The sequence below is a fragment of the Sciurus vulgaris genome (genome assembly GCF_902686455.1).
Source record: "Sciurus vulgaris genome assembly, chromosome: 5".
In the NCBI taxonomy this organism is placed as follows: domain Eukaryota; kingdom Metazoa; phylum Chordata; class Mammalia; order Rodentia; family Sciuridae; genus Sciurus; species Sciurus vulgaris.
In genome coordinates, this window is record NC_136465.1 from 177,090,788 (window position 1) to 177,107,026 (window position 16,239).

The 16,239-nt window shown below is 36.1% G+C and overlaps 1 protein-coding gene across 2 annotated transcripts in view; it reads right to left on the reverse strand.

Moving 5' to 3' along the window:
* Positions 1 to 16,239, reverse strand: part of SMC1B (structural maintenance of chromosomes 1B) — a gene marked incomplete at its 5' end in the record, with an annotated part of 77,331 nt that overhangs the window by 35,295 nt on the left and 25,797 nt on the right. For both annotated transcript variants that reach the window (XM_079142578.1, XM_079142577.1), the window contains 3 exons: positions 4,000 to 4,146; positions 12,378 to 12,557; positions 14,186 to 14,371. In XM_079142578.1, the coding sequence (XP_078998704.1) occupies positions 4,000 to 4,146; positions 12,378 to 12,557; positions 14,186 to 14,371 (513 nt within the window). The remainder of the gene's footprint in view (positions 1 to 3,999; positions 4,147 to 12,377; positions 12,558 to 14,185; positions 14,372 to 16,239) is intronic.

Here is a 16,239-nt window from a genome sequence, read left to right on the forward strand (position 1 = left end):
ACAAAAAGATGGTTCTTTGAAAAAATAAAGTTGATAAATGCTTAACCAAGCTAATATAGAAAGAGAGAAAATTCAAATTACTAAAATTCATGATGAAAAAGGAAAAAAATATCACCATGGATACCACTGAAATTCAGACAAAAATAAAAAACTACTTTGAAAATCTATACTCCAATAAAATAGAAAATCATGAAGCATGGAAAAATTTCTAGAAACATATGACCTACCCAAATTGAATCAAGAGGACATAGAAAATTTAAACAGATCATTTTCAAGCAATGAACTTAAAGACACCATCAAAAGCCTACCAAAAGGGCTGGAGTTGTAGCTCAGTGAAAGAGCACTTGCCTAGCATGTGAGGCACTGGGTTCGATTCTCAGTACCACATATAAATAAATAGAAAATAAAGGTCCACTGACAACTGAAAATTGTTTTTTAAAAAAGTCTACCAACATACCAAAATAGGCAGGTAGATCAATGGTACAGAATGGAGGACACGGACACAAACCCAAATAAATACAATTTTCTCATACTAGACAAAGGGGCCAAAAATATGCAATGGAGAAAAGATAGCCTCTTCAACAAATGGTGCTGGGAAAATTGGAAATCCATATGCAATAGAATGAAATTAAACCTGTATCTCTCATCGTGCACGAAACTAAACTCAAAATGGATTAAGGACCTCGGAATCAGACCAGAGACCTTGCAGATTATAGAAGAAAAAGTAGGTCCAGATCTTCAACATGTCAGCTTAGGACCAGACTTCCTCAACAGGACACCCATAGCACAAGAAATAAAAGCAAGAATCAATAACTGGGATAGATTCAAACTAAAAAGCTTTCTCTCAGCAAAGGAAACTATCAGCAATGAGAAGAAAGAGCCTACAGAGTGGGAGAAAAATCTTTGCCAATCACACTTCAGATAGAGTACTAATATCCAGAATCTATAAAGAACTCAAAAAACTCAACACCAAGAATACAAATAACCCAATCGACAAATGGGCTAAGGAAATGAACAGACACTGCACAGAAGAGGATCTATAAGCAATCAACAAACGAAAAAATGTTCAACATCTCTAGTAATAAGAGAAATGCAAATCAAAACCACCCTAAGATTCCACCTCACCCCAATTAGAATGGCGATTATCAAGAATACAAGCAACAGTAGGTGTTGGAGAGGATGTGGGGAAAAAGGTACACTCATACATTGCTGGTGGGACTGCAAATTAGTGCAGCACTCTGGAAAGCAGTGTGGAGATTCCTTAGAAAACTTGGAATGGAACCACCATTTGACCCAGCTATCCCACTCCTTGGCCTATACCCAAAGGACTTAAAATCAGCATACTACAGAGATACAGCCACATCAATGTTCATAGCTGCTCAATTCACAATAGCCAGATTGTGGAACCAACCTAGATGCCCTTCGATTTATGAATGGATAAAGAAACTGTGGTATATATACACAATGGAATATTACTCAGCCATAAGGAATGATAAAATTATGGCATTTGCAGGGAAATGGATGAAATTAGAGAATATCATGCTAAGTGAGATAAGCCAGTCTCAAAAAACCAAAGGACGAATGATCTCGCTGATAAGTGGATGATGACACATAATGGGGGGTGGGAGGGGTTAGTGTTAGGGTTAGAGTTAGGGTTAGGGAGGGGGGCAAGAATGGAGGAAGGAAGGACTGTATAGAGGGAAAAGAGGGGTGGGAGGGGTGGGGGGAAGGGAAAAAACAACGAACCAAACGACATTACCCTATGTAAATTTATGATTACACAAATGGTATGCCTTTACTCCACGTACAGACAGAGAAACAACATGTATCCCATTTGTTTATAATAATAAAAAAAAGTCTGCAAGAAAGAAAAGCCCAGAATAAGATGGATTCTCAGCTGAGTTTTACCAGACCTTCGAAGAATTTACACCCATACTCCTCAAATTATTCCATGAAACAGAAAAGGAGGTTATTATGAATGGGGTAGTTTTTCTAATTTCTCTTGCAGTGAATTCATCAATTATGTATGGAGATTCCTCAGAAAACCTGGAATGGAATCACAATTTGACCCAGAAATCCCACTCCTCGGTTTATACCCAATGGACTTAAAATCAGCATACTATAGCGATGTAGCCACATCAATGTTTGTAGCAGCTCAATTCACAATAGCTAAACTATGGAACCAACTTAGATGCCCTTCAACAAATGAATAGATAAGAGAAGGTGGTACATATACACAGTGGAATATTAGTCAGCCTTAAATAAGAATGAAATGATGGCATTTGCCAGTAAATGGATGGAACTAGAGAATATCACACAATTCCAAAAAATCAAAGGCTGAATGTTTTCTCTGATAGGTGGATGCTACTCCCCAGTGGGGGGTGGGTAAGGAAGAAAAAAGGAACTTTGGATTGTGCAGAGGAGCGTGAGGGGAGGGATTGGGTGGGGTGGGGTTATGGGCAGGACATTAGAATGAGACAAACATTATTACCCTATATACATGTATGTTTACACTACTGGTGTGACTCAGCATCATGTGTACAGCTAGAGAATGAGAAGTTATGCTCCATTTGTGTACGATGCATTCTCATATCATACAGAATCAATAAAAACAAATTTTAAAAAATTAATTTAAAAAAAGGAGGGGGGTCTGGGGTTGTGGCTCGGTGGTAGAGCACTTGCCTAGCATGTATGAGGCACTGGGTTCAATTTTCAGCACCACAAATAAATTAAATAAATAAATAAAATAAAGATCCATCAATAACTAAAAAGTGTTGTTTTTTTTTTTTTAAAAAGGAGGGAGCCCTTCCAGATTCATTTTATGAAGCCAGTATCACCCTGATACCAAAACCAGAGAAAGACACATAAAGGAAAGAAAACTTCAGACCAATACCCCTGATGAACACAGATGTAAAAATTCTCAATAAAATACTAGCAAATAGCATACAAAAACATATTAAAAAGATAGTGCACCATGATCAAGTGGGGTTCATTTCAGGGATGCAAGGTTGGTTTAATATATAGAAATCAATAAATGTAATTCATCACATCAACAGACTTGAAGACAAGAATCACATGATTTTCTCAATGGATGAAGAAAGCATTTAACAAAATTCAGCATCCATTCATGATCAAAATACTAGAAAAACTAGGGACAGATGGAACATAACTCAACATTGTAAAAGCAATATACACTAAACCTAAGGCCAACATCATTCTAAATGGAGAAAAATTGAAAGCATTCCCTCTAAAAACTGGAAGAAGACAAGGATGCTCTCTTTCACCACTCCTATTTAACAGTCCTTGAAACCCTAGCCAGAGCAATCACACAGATGAAATAAATTAAAGGGATAAAAATAGGAAAAGAAGAACACAAACTATGCCTATTTGCCAGACATGATTCTATTTTACAAAACCCACATAACTTCACCAGAAAGTTTCCAGAACTCATAAATGAATTCAGTAAAGTAGCTGGGTATAAAATCAACACCCATAAATCAATTGCATTCTTATACACCAATGACAAATCAGCTGAAAGAGAAATCAGGAAAACTATTCCATTCACTATAGCCTAAAAAAAAATACTTGGGAACTAACCTAACAAAAGAGGTGAAAGACCTCTACGTTGAAAACTACAGAACGCTAAAGAGAGAAACTGAAGAAGACCTCAGAAGACGGCTATAAAGGAGTTTGGGGAACTGCACACATCTGTGGAAAGTCACTGAAGTGAAAGCTTAAAACTGGTGAGTGTTACCGTATGTGAATCATACCCGATCAACTCAAGCCAGAGGAAATACTTAGAATGCATATGACTAAGGACTAAGTCACTTATTATATGGATGATCTTAAACTAGGTAACAGAATAACAACCCAATACAAAAATGTGCACAGGAAATAAGTGAGCAATCCACAGAACTTATTTTTATTTATAAAAATCCACTTGGTTTTAAAATACAATTATTCTCCTAAATATTTTATAAGTATATGACATGGATTTACCTTTAGCTCTTGAACTAACTGGCTTCTTCTGTCTCTTAGATTCTTTAACTCTTTTTCATCCCAGCATCTAGCCTTGTGTTTTAAGTCACTTGATCCTCCAGAGATCACCCCAGATTTTAAAAATAGTGTTCCATCAAGAGCTACTGTCTGTAAAATTAAAAATATTTTACCTTAGAGCAATGTACACAGAGAAGATAAAAATAAGGACATAACGTGGCAATATTTGTAGCCCAGAATTTGTAGATAAAAAAAACTTTGAACTTTACTAACAAAATATCTACATTATATACTTATGCAGGAAACTAATAAACAGCAAATACAAAGCTCATTTTACTAAGGCACAAAGCAATTCGCAGAAAGAAGTAGCAGCAAATATAAAGGTTCAAAATTAGTTATTAGTTACAAACATATTCAATACTGAAAAGCAGAAACTAAGAACCTTTATATTTAATAGCAAATAGTTTGCATTACACAATTCTGTGTTTTTAAGACTCTGACATATACATCTGGCATATTATGAAAATGGTCTTAATAACTTCAGAATAATACCCCAAATAACATTTTCCAAAATAGACAAATAACTCAAGATCAAATATGAAATATAAATGGAGTCAAGGTGTAAGAGCCTGGAATTTATAGTCCTCTGAAGAAATATACACTTTATGAAATACATGAAATTAATTCTCAACATTTTGCAAATAGTCCTGATTAATTAGTCAAAGTAGGAGACCATCTGTGAGGGACGAAGAGTAATGTGAACTGACAAAAAGGGGAAAGGAAACAGACGGGAGTCTCACTCATGTTCCTTCACCTAAGACTCCTGTGCGTGTCTAAGGGACTGGAGCCAGTAAAGTGGGATTTTGACCTACAGGGAATCATTCCAGCAGGGAAAAGAAATATGTTAACCCAACATTACAAGAGAAAACAATGAGAAGATACTAGAAACATATTCAGTAATCTGGAAGGATATAGGTGGAGGGTTCTGATCCATCTAGGAAGTCCACAGAGGTCTCCCTGAGGCAGCAAAGTTTCTGTACTTGCTAGGAGTCAGAATTAAATGCTACATTTGACAGACAAGTCTTTGTTCCTGTTTACAAAATGGAGTCCTGGGGAAGGCATTCCAGGGTCCCTAGCTAGAGCCAGATTGCTTGTATAATATTGCTGTACCATCTAGCACCTGGATTCCTCCTCAGGGAGGCAAGCTCACCATTTTCTGGAGGGACCTGGGGGTTCCTTTCCTCCAGGTGCTAGTCTGACAATGAACTGCTCATAGGGGCTGCAGGGGCTCTTTAGGTGAACACTAGGTCTCCACCTGACACCAGCTACAGTAGCATGGAAGCTGAACGCCTGTTGCCAAGTTCCATTCTGGTCAGCAATTTCCGTGACCAGGAAGCCACTGTTAACATAGTTGGTTTCCTCCTTTCACTGCATCATAAAAACATAACGAGATATGGAACAGGGTCTCTCCTGGAATATTTTAGGCTCGTGCTGCTTTGTCTGGCTCTTTGTCCACAGCTCTTTGTGGAATGCTTCTCAAGCTTTTGAGTGTTTCTCATTAAAGTTTACTTTACATCTATACCATGTGTGTCTGTTATGCAATAATGTAACATAACACAGGCATTTTATGGTCCAAGATGACTCTTAGAGCCAGGCTATCACAGCTGTGTTTCAAGAAGATGGGAAGGCCTTTTTAAGAAATTTTCATAGCAGGCCCTCCAATGACTGACACTGACGTCCAGTGACCACTCCTGAACTGTTTGACAGTGAGGTCAAAGTCTGCTAGGAAGAAGGGAGAGGGATATCAAGCAGGCAGTTTCAGTCTCTGACAGAGAGATGGAGGGACACAGGAAAAGGGCACTGGTAGCATGCTGGCAGTGAAGCACAGAGGACTAAAAGATACTGCACATGAGTGTGCATGCGTCACAGCAATGAGATGAGGAAAGAAGAAACATGAAGACAGTTTGGAAATCTCAGGACAGTTAAGGACTAAACTAAGAAATGAAGCTAATAAGTCAGATCATGGGGCTCTTTGTAAGCCATCAAAAGGAAGAATGTGGATGTAATCCCACTGACTTGGTGCAACTGCAGAGGGGAAGAAACAAACAGAGCTTAGATCAACCACTCTGGGAACAATGTGGAAAATGTACTGGCCTAAGTGCCAGAGATGATGGTACACATTTAGCCAATAGTACCTACAGTAAAGAAGAGGGAAAAGATTTGAGAAATGACTTAGAACACATTAATAGAGAAGGCTGGAAGTTCGGAGAATCCTTGAGAAACAGCAGACTTTCATTTGGCTGGAATAGTGGTACCAAGAACTGAGTTGAAAAATACAGGAGAGACCAAGATTTAGAAAAAAAGAACACAAATTTTAGTTCAGACATGCTGACTTTACAGTACTTGTGGTCTAATATTTTACTTACATATAATGTGCACTATTTTCTATAAAATTTCTCATAGATTAAAAGAAAAATTATAATATAAATATACAGTAAGAGAGCTATGCATACTAATTAAAATAGAAGCCAGGTACTATGGCAAAATGCCTACAATTCCAACTACCTGGGAGGCCCAAGCAGGAGGACTGCAAGTTCGAAGCCAGCCTGGGCAACTTAGCAAGACCCGTCTCACAATAAAAAATAGAAAGGGCTGAGGATGCAGTTCTGGTAGATCACCCCTGGGTTCAATCCCCAGCACTACACACACACACACACACACACAGACATAGTTGATTATAAATATATTAACACATACACTGTAATACTCGTTTTTTTTTTTTCTGGAGTATGGTTACCAGATTTGGCAAATCAAAATGCAGCATGCCCAGTTTCAGATAAACAACAAGTATTTTTTTAAGTATGTCCAGACTTACTTTTTAGGGGCTGAATTGGGGTAGGTTTCTTTTTTTTAAAACCTTTTCTAAATTGAACATTTATTAACTTGTATTTCTGACATTTATAAACCAAAGTAAACATGCACACATACTCTGCTCTCTCCAACGGGGCTGGCTGGTAGAGGAGAGAGCACTCTATCAAGAACTTGGAGCTAATAAGACCAAATTCTATATGGCATTCCAGTGCCAACCCTCCCCCAACCACAACACCTGAACCAGTAACCCCCTCTCTTAAAACAGAGGTGCACTGATTTTCTGAGATTCTTGTGTCCCTATTGTTGTGCTGGCTAGTGCTATTATTGTTGCAACCATTTACTATTGAACACAATGATATAATACTTATTTAATTTGATCACAATTTTGTGAGGTAGGCATTTGTGTTTTATAAAATGCAGCTTGAAGATATTAAGTAACTTGCCTGGAGCCATACTCGGGGATTAAAATCCAAGTTGATTAAGTCTTTGTCCATGTTCTTCACTACCACATTAAACATCTCTTTCAAATCTAAAAATCTAGTGGCAACAATTCATATAATTGTGGGTCCTAGGGGTTTTTTTTTAATAGTTTTTAGTTACATGAAATTAATTTTTTTCTTCTAAGTTTAAATGTGGTCTCAAATAATCTATTTTCTTCACTTGACTTACTGTCCAATTCCTATGCCAGAAGAACACCTTTTTCTCTTCCTTTTCTTTTCCTTCCCTCCTTCCTTCTTCTTTTTTTTGTTTTTTTTTGGCTGCCAGCTTGCAATATCCTTAATATTAGGTGCTCAGTGTAGTAATCCCATGCTGATCTTAGTGGATTAGTGGATTCATTGTTTAAAAATTCTAGCATAAGGGAAATCTCATAAAATAAGGAGTTGGGGAAATTTTTAAAAAGCATTAAATAAAAGTTTTAGAGTGCACAGGCCTGCAAAAAGAATTAATTCTTTGGCATTAAAAACTTGTTGTAGGGCTGGTGGTCCTAGCTCAGCGCTTGTCTAGTATGTGTGAGGCACTGGGTTCCATTCTCAGCACCACATATAAATAAATAAATAAATATCCATTGACAATTTCATTTTATTTATTTATTTTTTGCGGTGCTGGGGAATATTTATTTATTTATTTATTTATTTATTTATTTATTTATTTATTTTTTCCGGTGCTGGGGATCAAACCCAGGGCCTTGTGTATGCAAGGCAAGCACCATTGACAATTTTAAAAAATAAAAATATAAAAACTTTTTCTTTAGAACTGTGCATGATGGTACTTGCCGGAAGTCCCAGCAATTTGGAAGGCTGAGGCAGGAGGATTGCAAATTCAAAGCCAGTCTCAGCAACTTAGTGAGACCCTGTCCCAAAGCAGATGGCTCAATGGTTAGGCACCCTTTGGCTCAATCCCCAGTACCAAAATGAACAACAACAACAAAACACTTGATCTTCAGGATAATCAGCCATTTCCCTGGACCACTTTCAGTTGTTTCAAGAAACACTGTTGGAGTGATGTAAGCCGGTAGGCCTTCCTATAACTTCCATGTTATGCAGATTACATGGAATTTTATGTTCCCTTTCATTGGTACAATAATAACAAACTTTAACATCATCTTTGATTTCTGAATGGGTAAAATATTCACAAAGTTCAAAATTCAAAAGATACCTTAGAGTAAAAAATTTCCCTAGCATTCCTGGCCCCAAACCGTCGGTTACCCTGCCCAGAGGTAAACAACACTATTAATTTCTTATGTATTACCCCAGAAACAATTTTTGCATATATAAATGCATTTATACATCTTCTCCATTCCCATTTTTAACATAAATGCTAATACTACACAGTTTTTCCTTTTCTTTCTTTTTTTGTGGTGCTGGGGCTCAAACCCAGGGCCTCACATACACTAGTAAAGTGCTGTCTACTGAGTCCCACTGCAGCCCTATGTATTATTTTTTTTTAACTGTCTTTTATCTTGGAGACTGTCCCATATTCATACATAAAGAGCATCACTGTTTTCTTAAGGTTGCATAGTATTCCGTTGCACCAAAGACTAAGACTAAGTGGTTTCAATTTTTCCTATCAGACACAATGGTTCAATGAATAAAACTTGAATACAATCATACAATTGCATACAATTTTAAGTTTATCTATATGCTATCTCCCTAAAAACTTCAGCTGGCAGAACTTCCCTTTGCAGAGAAGGTAAATTTATATTTCCATAACAGTGAATAGAAAGGTCTCCTTCCCTATAAAGTGTTACCGAAGTTCTGATGCTGGACAATATGACAAGTGAAAATAATACCTCAGTGTAGTTTTAATGGGCATTTCCCATGTTATAAGTGAGAGTGGGCTTTCATGTTTAAGAGCTATTGTTTTCTTTGATACAGACAGGCTTATTCAAATTCTTTGTCTAATTTCCACTGTATAACTGTCTAATTTCCACTGTATTTCCACTGTTCTTTTCCTTACTAATTAGCAGGGAAATTTGCTCTTTACTATGAAATTCAAATATTTCCCTCAGCTTGACATTCTTCTTTTGATTTTGCTTATGACAATTTTTTTGGGGGGGTGCTGAGGATGGAAACCATGGCCTCATATTATGTCAGATAAGTGCTCTATCAGAGCTATGTCTGTAGCCTTGCATACAATCATTTTTTTCCATGCAGAAATTCTTTTATGTTAAATATCAATTTGTCTAACTTTTATAGCCTTTTCATAATGGAAAAGCTTTTTTTGCTTTTAAGAAAAAAATTCCTGGTTTCTTCATGAACTTTTATGGTTTTGTTTGTTTGTTGGTTGGTGCTGGGGTATTGAACCCAGGAGGAGTGCTTTACCACTGAGCTATATCCACAGCCCTTATTTTTTGAGACAATTGCTAAGTCGCCCAGGCTGGCCTAAAACCATGAACCTCTTGCCTAGCCTCCAAAGTAGCTGGAATTACAGGTGTGTGCCACTACTGCCAACTGGTTTCATTTTTTTCATTTATAATTATAATACACCTGAATTTATTCTGATACATGGTAAGAGGTTTATATTCAACTATATTTTATTCCAGATGCTATACAGTTAAATAGTACCCTGTGCTTTTATTCATTCTTGTTTAATGTGTGTCTGTGTGGGTTTGGAGCTGGGGACTGAACGAAGGGCATGCATGCTAAATACATACCAGGGAGCTATATGCCGAGTCCTGTGTAACTTTTGAAAAAAATGATCTTTTCACAAATTATGGTGCTACTCTGTAAGATTCTGGGAGTCTGTTTTTTTGCCATATCATAATAAAAGAGCAGAGTACATTTTTCTATATACTTTCTATATATGTTTTAGAGTAACAACCAACTGGTCTGTAGATGAATGAAGCAAATTACTGTTATCTCTGGAATGAATGATGAAATCCATGGACTAGATGGAAAATTACATGTATATAAAGAGATTCAGATTTTAAAACTCTGACATAGAAGTTTTGAAAATATTTAAAAACTGAATCATAAAAAACATGATACCCAAACTAGATCTAGCAGAATTGCACAGTTTGTAAACATGAAGTTTACAGACACTGTATGTAATTTATAAATACTATATTATAATATATCAAACTATTTTGTGATATCTCTGGCAATGTTTAAACAAAGAAAATTCCAAAATATTGATATCAAGTCTATGAAAAATCAAAAGCACAAACTGCAAACACTGGATGATTTCTGTTAAAATGTGACATCCATTCAGATGTCTCACCCCGCCTAAAACATGGAAAAGTTCCTTTGAAGTCCATGGAATACAGTTATAATACAAATAAGATGTATAAGGCTCCTAAAAATTTTGAAATACTTATAACAAGGTACAATCTAATGAGATAAAGTGTGTTATTGCAAATAAAGAGAGAAGTCATAAAAATTTGTTAAAAGAAGGAATAAACAGTCACCTTCATGTGACTAAACTGACCATAAAAATTTTCAAAAATCAATTTTACAAATTTTTCAAGTCAATTTTAGTAGAGTTATTTGATAGCAAATAAGGAAGATACTTTAAAAGTTCACTTATTATTTCCATTTACTATGTAGAAATCAATGATTACCAAAAGACACTGATATTATTATTGACAGAGGTATGTATGAAAGGAGCCAGGTGTGGCAGCACACACCTGAAAACCAGCAGCTCAGGAGGCAGAGGCTGGAGGATTTAGAGTTCAAAGCCAGCCTCAGCAACTTATTGAGGTGCTAAGCAACTCAGTGAGATCCTGTCACTAAATAAACACAAAAGGGTTGGGGATGTGGTTCATTGGTTAAGTGCCCCTGAGTTTAATCGCCAGTACCAAAAATAAATAAATAAATAAATAAATAAATATGTATGAAAGGTTTATCAGGTTAGATAAATGAATAAATATAACACTGGAAGTCCTTACATCTCATAAGAATAGTTTGCTTTGCATTTATTTGCAATTCTGGACATTCCAAATAAATATGTTAAAACTGACTAGTAAATAATAAAACAACTACCACTTTTTGAGATTATTTATCAGGCACATAATAGCATTAGGCCTTATGTTACTTAATTTAACCCCTATTACTCCCACAAAATGCATACTATTATTTTCCCAATTTAAAATGAGGGAAAGTCACATAACTAAAAACTAAGTCATATCACTGGTCTTCTTACAGCTTTACCCCTAAGCACTATGTTATACTTCATAATAAATGTAGCTTAAAAAAATATGCCAGATCATGAGGAACTTGACATTGCTCAATGAAATGATGAAGACAAAACAATATTTATTTTTTAAACCAAAATTATTCCCTTGAAAGCCAGTAATCTCATTTCAATTTTACTTTTTATTATAAATTCAATTGTGTTAAACCTTAACTGTATAAAAGAAGAGTTAGGATCTCCTCTTAAATTATGTAAGAATTAAGCCAGAATATAAATACCTAAAATCTTTCCTGCTATTCAAAAACACATGTACTACAGGAAAATTCAGGGAAAATCTGGGGTTCAGCAGATTCATATACTATAGTATACATTATTTTATATAAAATTTTAAAAACTGTCTTAAGATATTATAATAAATTTAATTTCTAAAACATTATTTATGATGCTGAGGTATGTGGCAGAAGTTAACATTTCTCATTTCATTTTATTTTATTTTTCTGTGGAACTAGGGATTGAACCTTGGGCCTCGTACTTGCTAAAGCAAGCATTTTACCACTGAGCTGCATTCCTAGTTCTTTGATTTTATTTTAAGACAGGGTCTCACTAAGTTCCCCAGGCTGGCCTCAACTTGTGAGCCTCCTGCCTCAGCCTCCAGAGTAGCCTGGATTTATAGATACATGCCATCACACCTGGTCACAAGTTAATTTTTTAAAACCTCAACTGAACATTATAAAACTACTGACTCCATGAATGTCCAAGATTCCCTGCTGATTCTGCTTATAAAACAGAACATATAAAAGCATATATAAATATCTGTGTGCAATACAGCCTGTGAGTATTGCTTTGACTTGTCTAAGTGGGATCAAGTCTCTTCTTACTTTTCGCCTTTCAGGTCCACCAAATGCAACATGTCTTGCTTCTTCCACAGTCTCACACACAAGGCCATTTCCACACACAAACTGAATCACCTTCTTCAGCTGAGGAAACTGAGTCTTTATGACATCAATCACCATTTTACAGCCTTTGATCTCTCTCAGTCTTTCATTGATTGGCTTGATCTGAAAGGTTTAAAAAATACTTTATATACTAGTCATAGTAAAATAAAAGTCAAATGTTCATTTCTTTCTCACAAAACATACAGAAGCATTACAGCAAACTGTTAACGGTATGCAGTTATATGTGATAAAAGTTTTACAAGAACACAATAAACTACATCCCATATTGTCTCATCTAGTATCTTTTAAAAATACAAGAACTTCACCAAAAGCCAGAAGTTATATGTAATTTCTATATTCAATTCTGTCGCTAAGTAGTTGGGACATAACACTGCATACAAAATGTTTCATGCTCTCTAAATCTTAAAATCTAGTACAAAACAATATCCATTTTGGTATCTTTCAACAGAGTAGCACAACACTAGGGACTTAAAAAACCACATAAGGCTTGGATGATCAGGAAATCCTTCAGATCTTCTTATACATGACTTTCAGGCTTGGCCTCTGAGTATCTGCAGTGTATTACTGGAAACATTGTTTTTGTTAAATAGAACAAAGCAAAACCTTACATACAAATACCTTTTTGTTCTATGTTATGTAGACACACACATTTTGGAAACACATGTATTTATGCATATATAAACATACATTAGGAATATATATTTAAACAAACTGCATGGAAAAGCCATCTAAAGTAGTACTATTAAAAAATTGGGCAATGAGAGGATAGAAGTATTACCTTTATATTTCATAAACCTTATATAAGATTTTTAAAAAATCAGTTTTAAAAAATTTCAAGTGAGGAGTAAGTAAAACAGGATTTTAAAAGGGTAAGTAGTTTTAGTTAGCAGAGTGGAAAAAGTGCAGCAGCAGTACAGGCAGGTCTGGCCCCGAGAACCATCAGTGAGTGTTTGCTGCACCCCTACTTGGTGCAGGGACTGTACCAGGCACTTTAAACGTAATGATGGCTTGCAATCATCCAATAAGGTGAGGACTTATTACTCCACAGATGAAACTGAAACTTAGAAATTTTGGAAGAAGATTCGGAGAGCTATTTTGGAGTAGGGTTGAGACTCAGTCTCAGGGTAGTCCAACTCTAGGGCATGTGCTCTTAACCACATTGCCCTTGGCCTGCAGTTCAGTCTTCAGGGCTGGACCAAACTGAATATTTTCCTTAGTGGGCAATGAAAAAAATCACTGAAGGGCATCATTCATATTTGCTCAGGAATTTGAATTCTGGATATGCTGAGACATCTATCTCAATACACACCTCAAGTCTCAAAACTCAGCCTCCTCTGCTAGAGCTGAGATACTAGGTCAAATATTTACAACAGGCTGAGTCATTTGACTAACAGACTACATGTCTTATTCATTTCCCATACCCTGCTCTAGAACAAAATACACTGTTGGCTAGTAGGCAGAGTGGTACATTCTAGAACAATGGAATTAGATATCAAGGTGGATTTATGGCAAAAATAGATCAGGAGAAATGATGGGATATCAAGACAGCAGCCACTTGGTATTATTCTTCATTTGTCAATACAGTTACACCAACTGTTTGAATGACTGGCTAAGTGGCATCCAAGATACTGTTCCCCCCCCCATAGATACCATAGTTTTAGGCAATAAAGATATGCTTTAACAGATGAGATCTGATCACTATTTGATACTAAGTATTACAACTTTCTTACATCAAGATAATCTAGAGCAAGAAATGTCTCAGGTTCGGCTCTTTCCTCCTTCAGAAATCGAATACAATCTCTTGCTACCTTTTCAGAGACTACAACAATGGCAACCATGTACCGGCCAAAAAGCTTAGTCACAGCCAGCTGGTATTTCTTATGAATAGGATGACACAGGTCAAGCAGCCTTCCAAACTTAGCAGGTTCCATAAAAGGAGAGAATAACAAATATGTTAGTGAGGAACATATAATCATTGATTTCTAATGTAACAAAGAAACAGATAAAACTAACTTTATAAAATCATACATATAATAATGGAGTCTCATTAAAATGGACTTAAGTTTCATCATGAAATGCCCATTTAGGTGTGTCATACTTCATTTAAGAGTAGTGAAGAGGGACTAGCCTTACCAAAGTATTACAATATTTTATAGAAGTACAGTAATTAAATAATATTAATTTAAATATTCCCTTATTTATTAGATAAGAATCTGAAGAGCACCTACAATGTGAAGGGACTGAGCAAGACATTACTGAACAAAAGATATTCCCCAACCTCATAAAATTTTTAGTCTACAAAGGAAGAAAGACATTAAAGAGCATTACATGAACGTACAAAACAGAGCTGGACAGTAACAGAGAGTGTTCTGAGGGTACATCACAGGGATCATGTTGGCCCAAGAGGTTAGGGAAGGCTTTCTACAAAAAATTTCTTCTTGCAGCAGCTGACAACTGGGGTGCAGGCACACATTAGAGTATCTTTACGTTTAATTTTATGTCTTTGGACTCTTCCACTTTTGGTTCTCCCTCAGGCATACCAATTTCCTCATGAGAGATCATCACTCTTTCATATTTATTCTCTCTGCTTTAATTGTTTAAATACCTTTGTTTTACTGCTCTGTTCCCCTTTTTCCTCAAGTCCTTCAAGTTAATTTTTCAGATGTATAATCTGTTCCTTTCCACTACTAACTTATTTACTAGTATTCCTTCAACTTCTAATTTTTCATCTGAGTATTTAGTAACAATGTTTGATCTTGATTTTTCTTAGCTCTACCTTTTTTTTTCCATTTTATTGTTTTAGCTCACATTTGAATACTGTCCACAGCACAAAACACTTATGGGAGGCTGGGGTTGTGGCTCAGTGGTAAAGTGCTTGCCTAGCATGCATGAGGCACAGGGTTCGAATCTCAGCACCACATATAAATAAATAAAATAAAAGATCCATCAACACCTAAAAAATATTCAAAAAGAAACACTTATGGGGAATTTTGTTTTATAATATGTAACTATGTAGACAAGGCTCTTTGGCTTCTAAATATTTTCAAATTGTTTTTTTCTCTTTTGAATACTTGCCTATAGCTGCCATGGTGATCCTTTCTACCTTGCTTTGTGTAATGTGGGCAGTTCTATCCAGACCTCTCTGCAGCAAATGGATAACTTCTAGACTCCTTTCCCACAGAACTGAGATGCCATCTCCTCTGGGCAGCAAGTAACCACTTCCTGTCCTAATCACTTCCCTATCACTGAAGGACTTGGAGGGCAGGGGCACATGTGAGCTCTCAGTCAATGCTTTGTAAGAACACACTTTACTTACCTATTTCTGCTCACTCTTCTGAGTTTTAAATTAGTATCCTTCTCCCTTGGGGTAGGAAGACAAACCTCATTTTGGGGAAAGGGATTTTAAAAGGTCTCTCAACTTAATGAGAAGCCCCAAAGTCTTTATTTCCATCAGAGAGCATTAGGTTTACACTCTCTGATTCAGTTTGTAAATCTAACTCCCTCCAGTTAGAAGGGGAAAAGGAAACAAATACATGCATTTGCTTCTTGCTAAATTAACAGGTATTGGGTGGGTGAGATTTCTCAGAAATTAGTCAATTCATCAATTTGGCTTCTGCAGAGTTTGGAGCAAGCAATGGTATACTACAGTCTTTTTTATTCACCATTTTTTAAAAATTCATGGCATTAGGTTGTTGGCTGTTTTGAGTGTTTTCCTTAAACTAGTTTTTGTTATTTATTTATTTTTTACAAATTGAGGGAATGAGATTCTGTGACATAGCTTTAT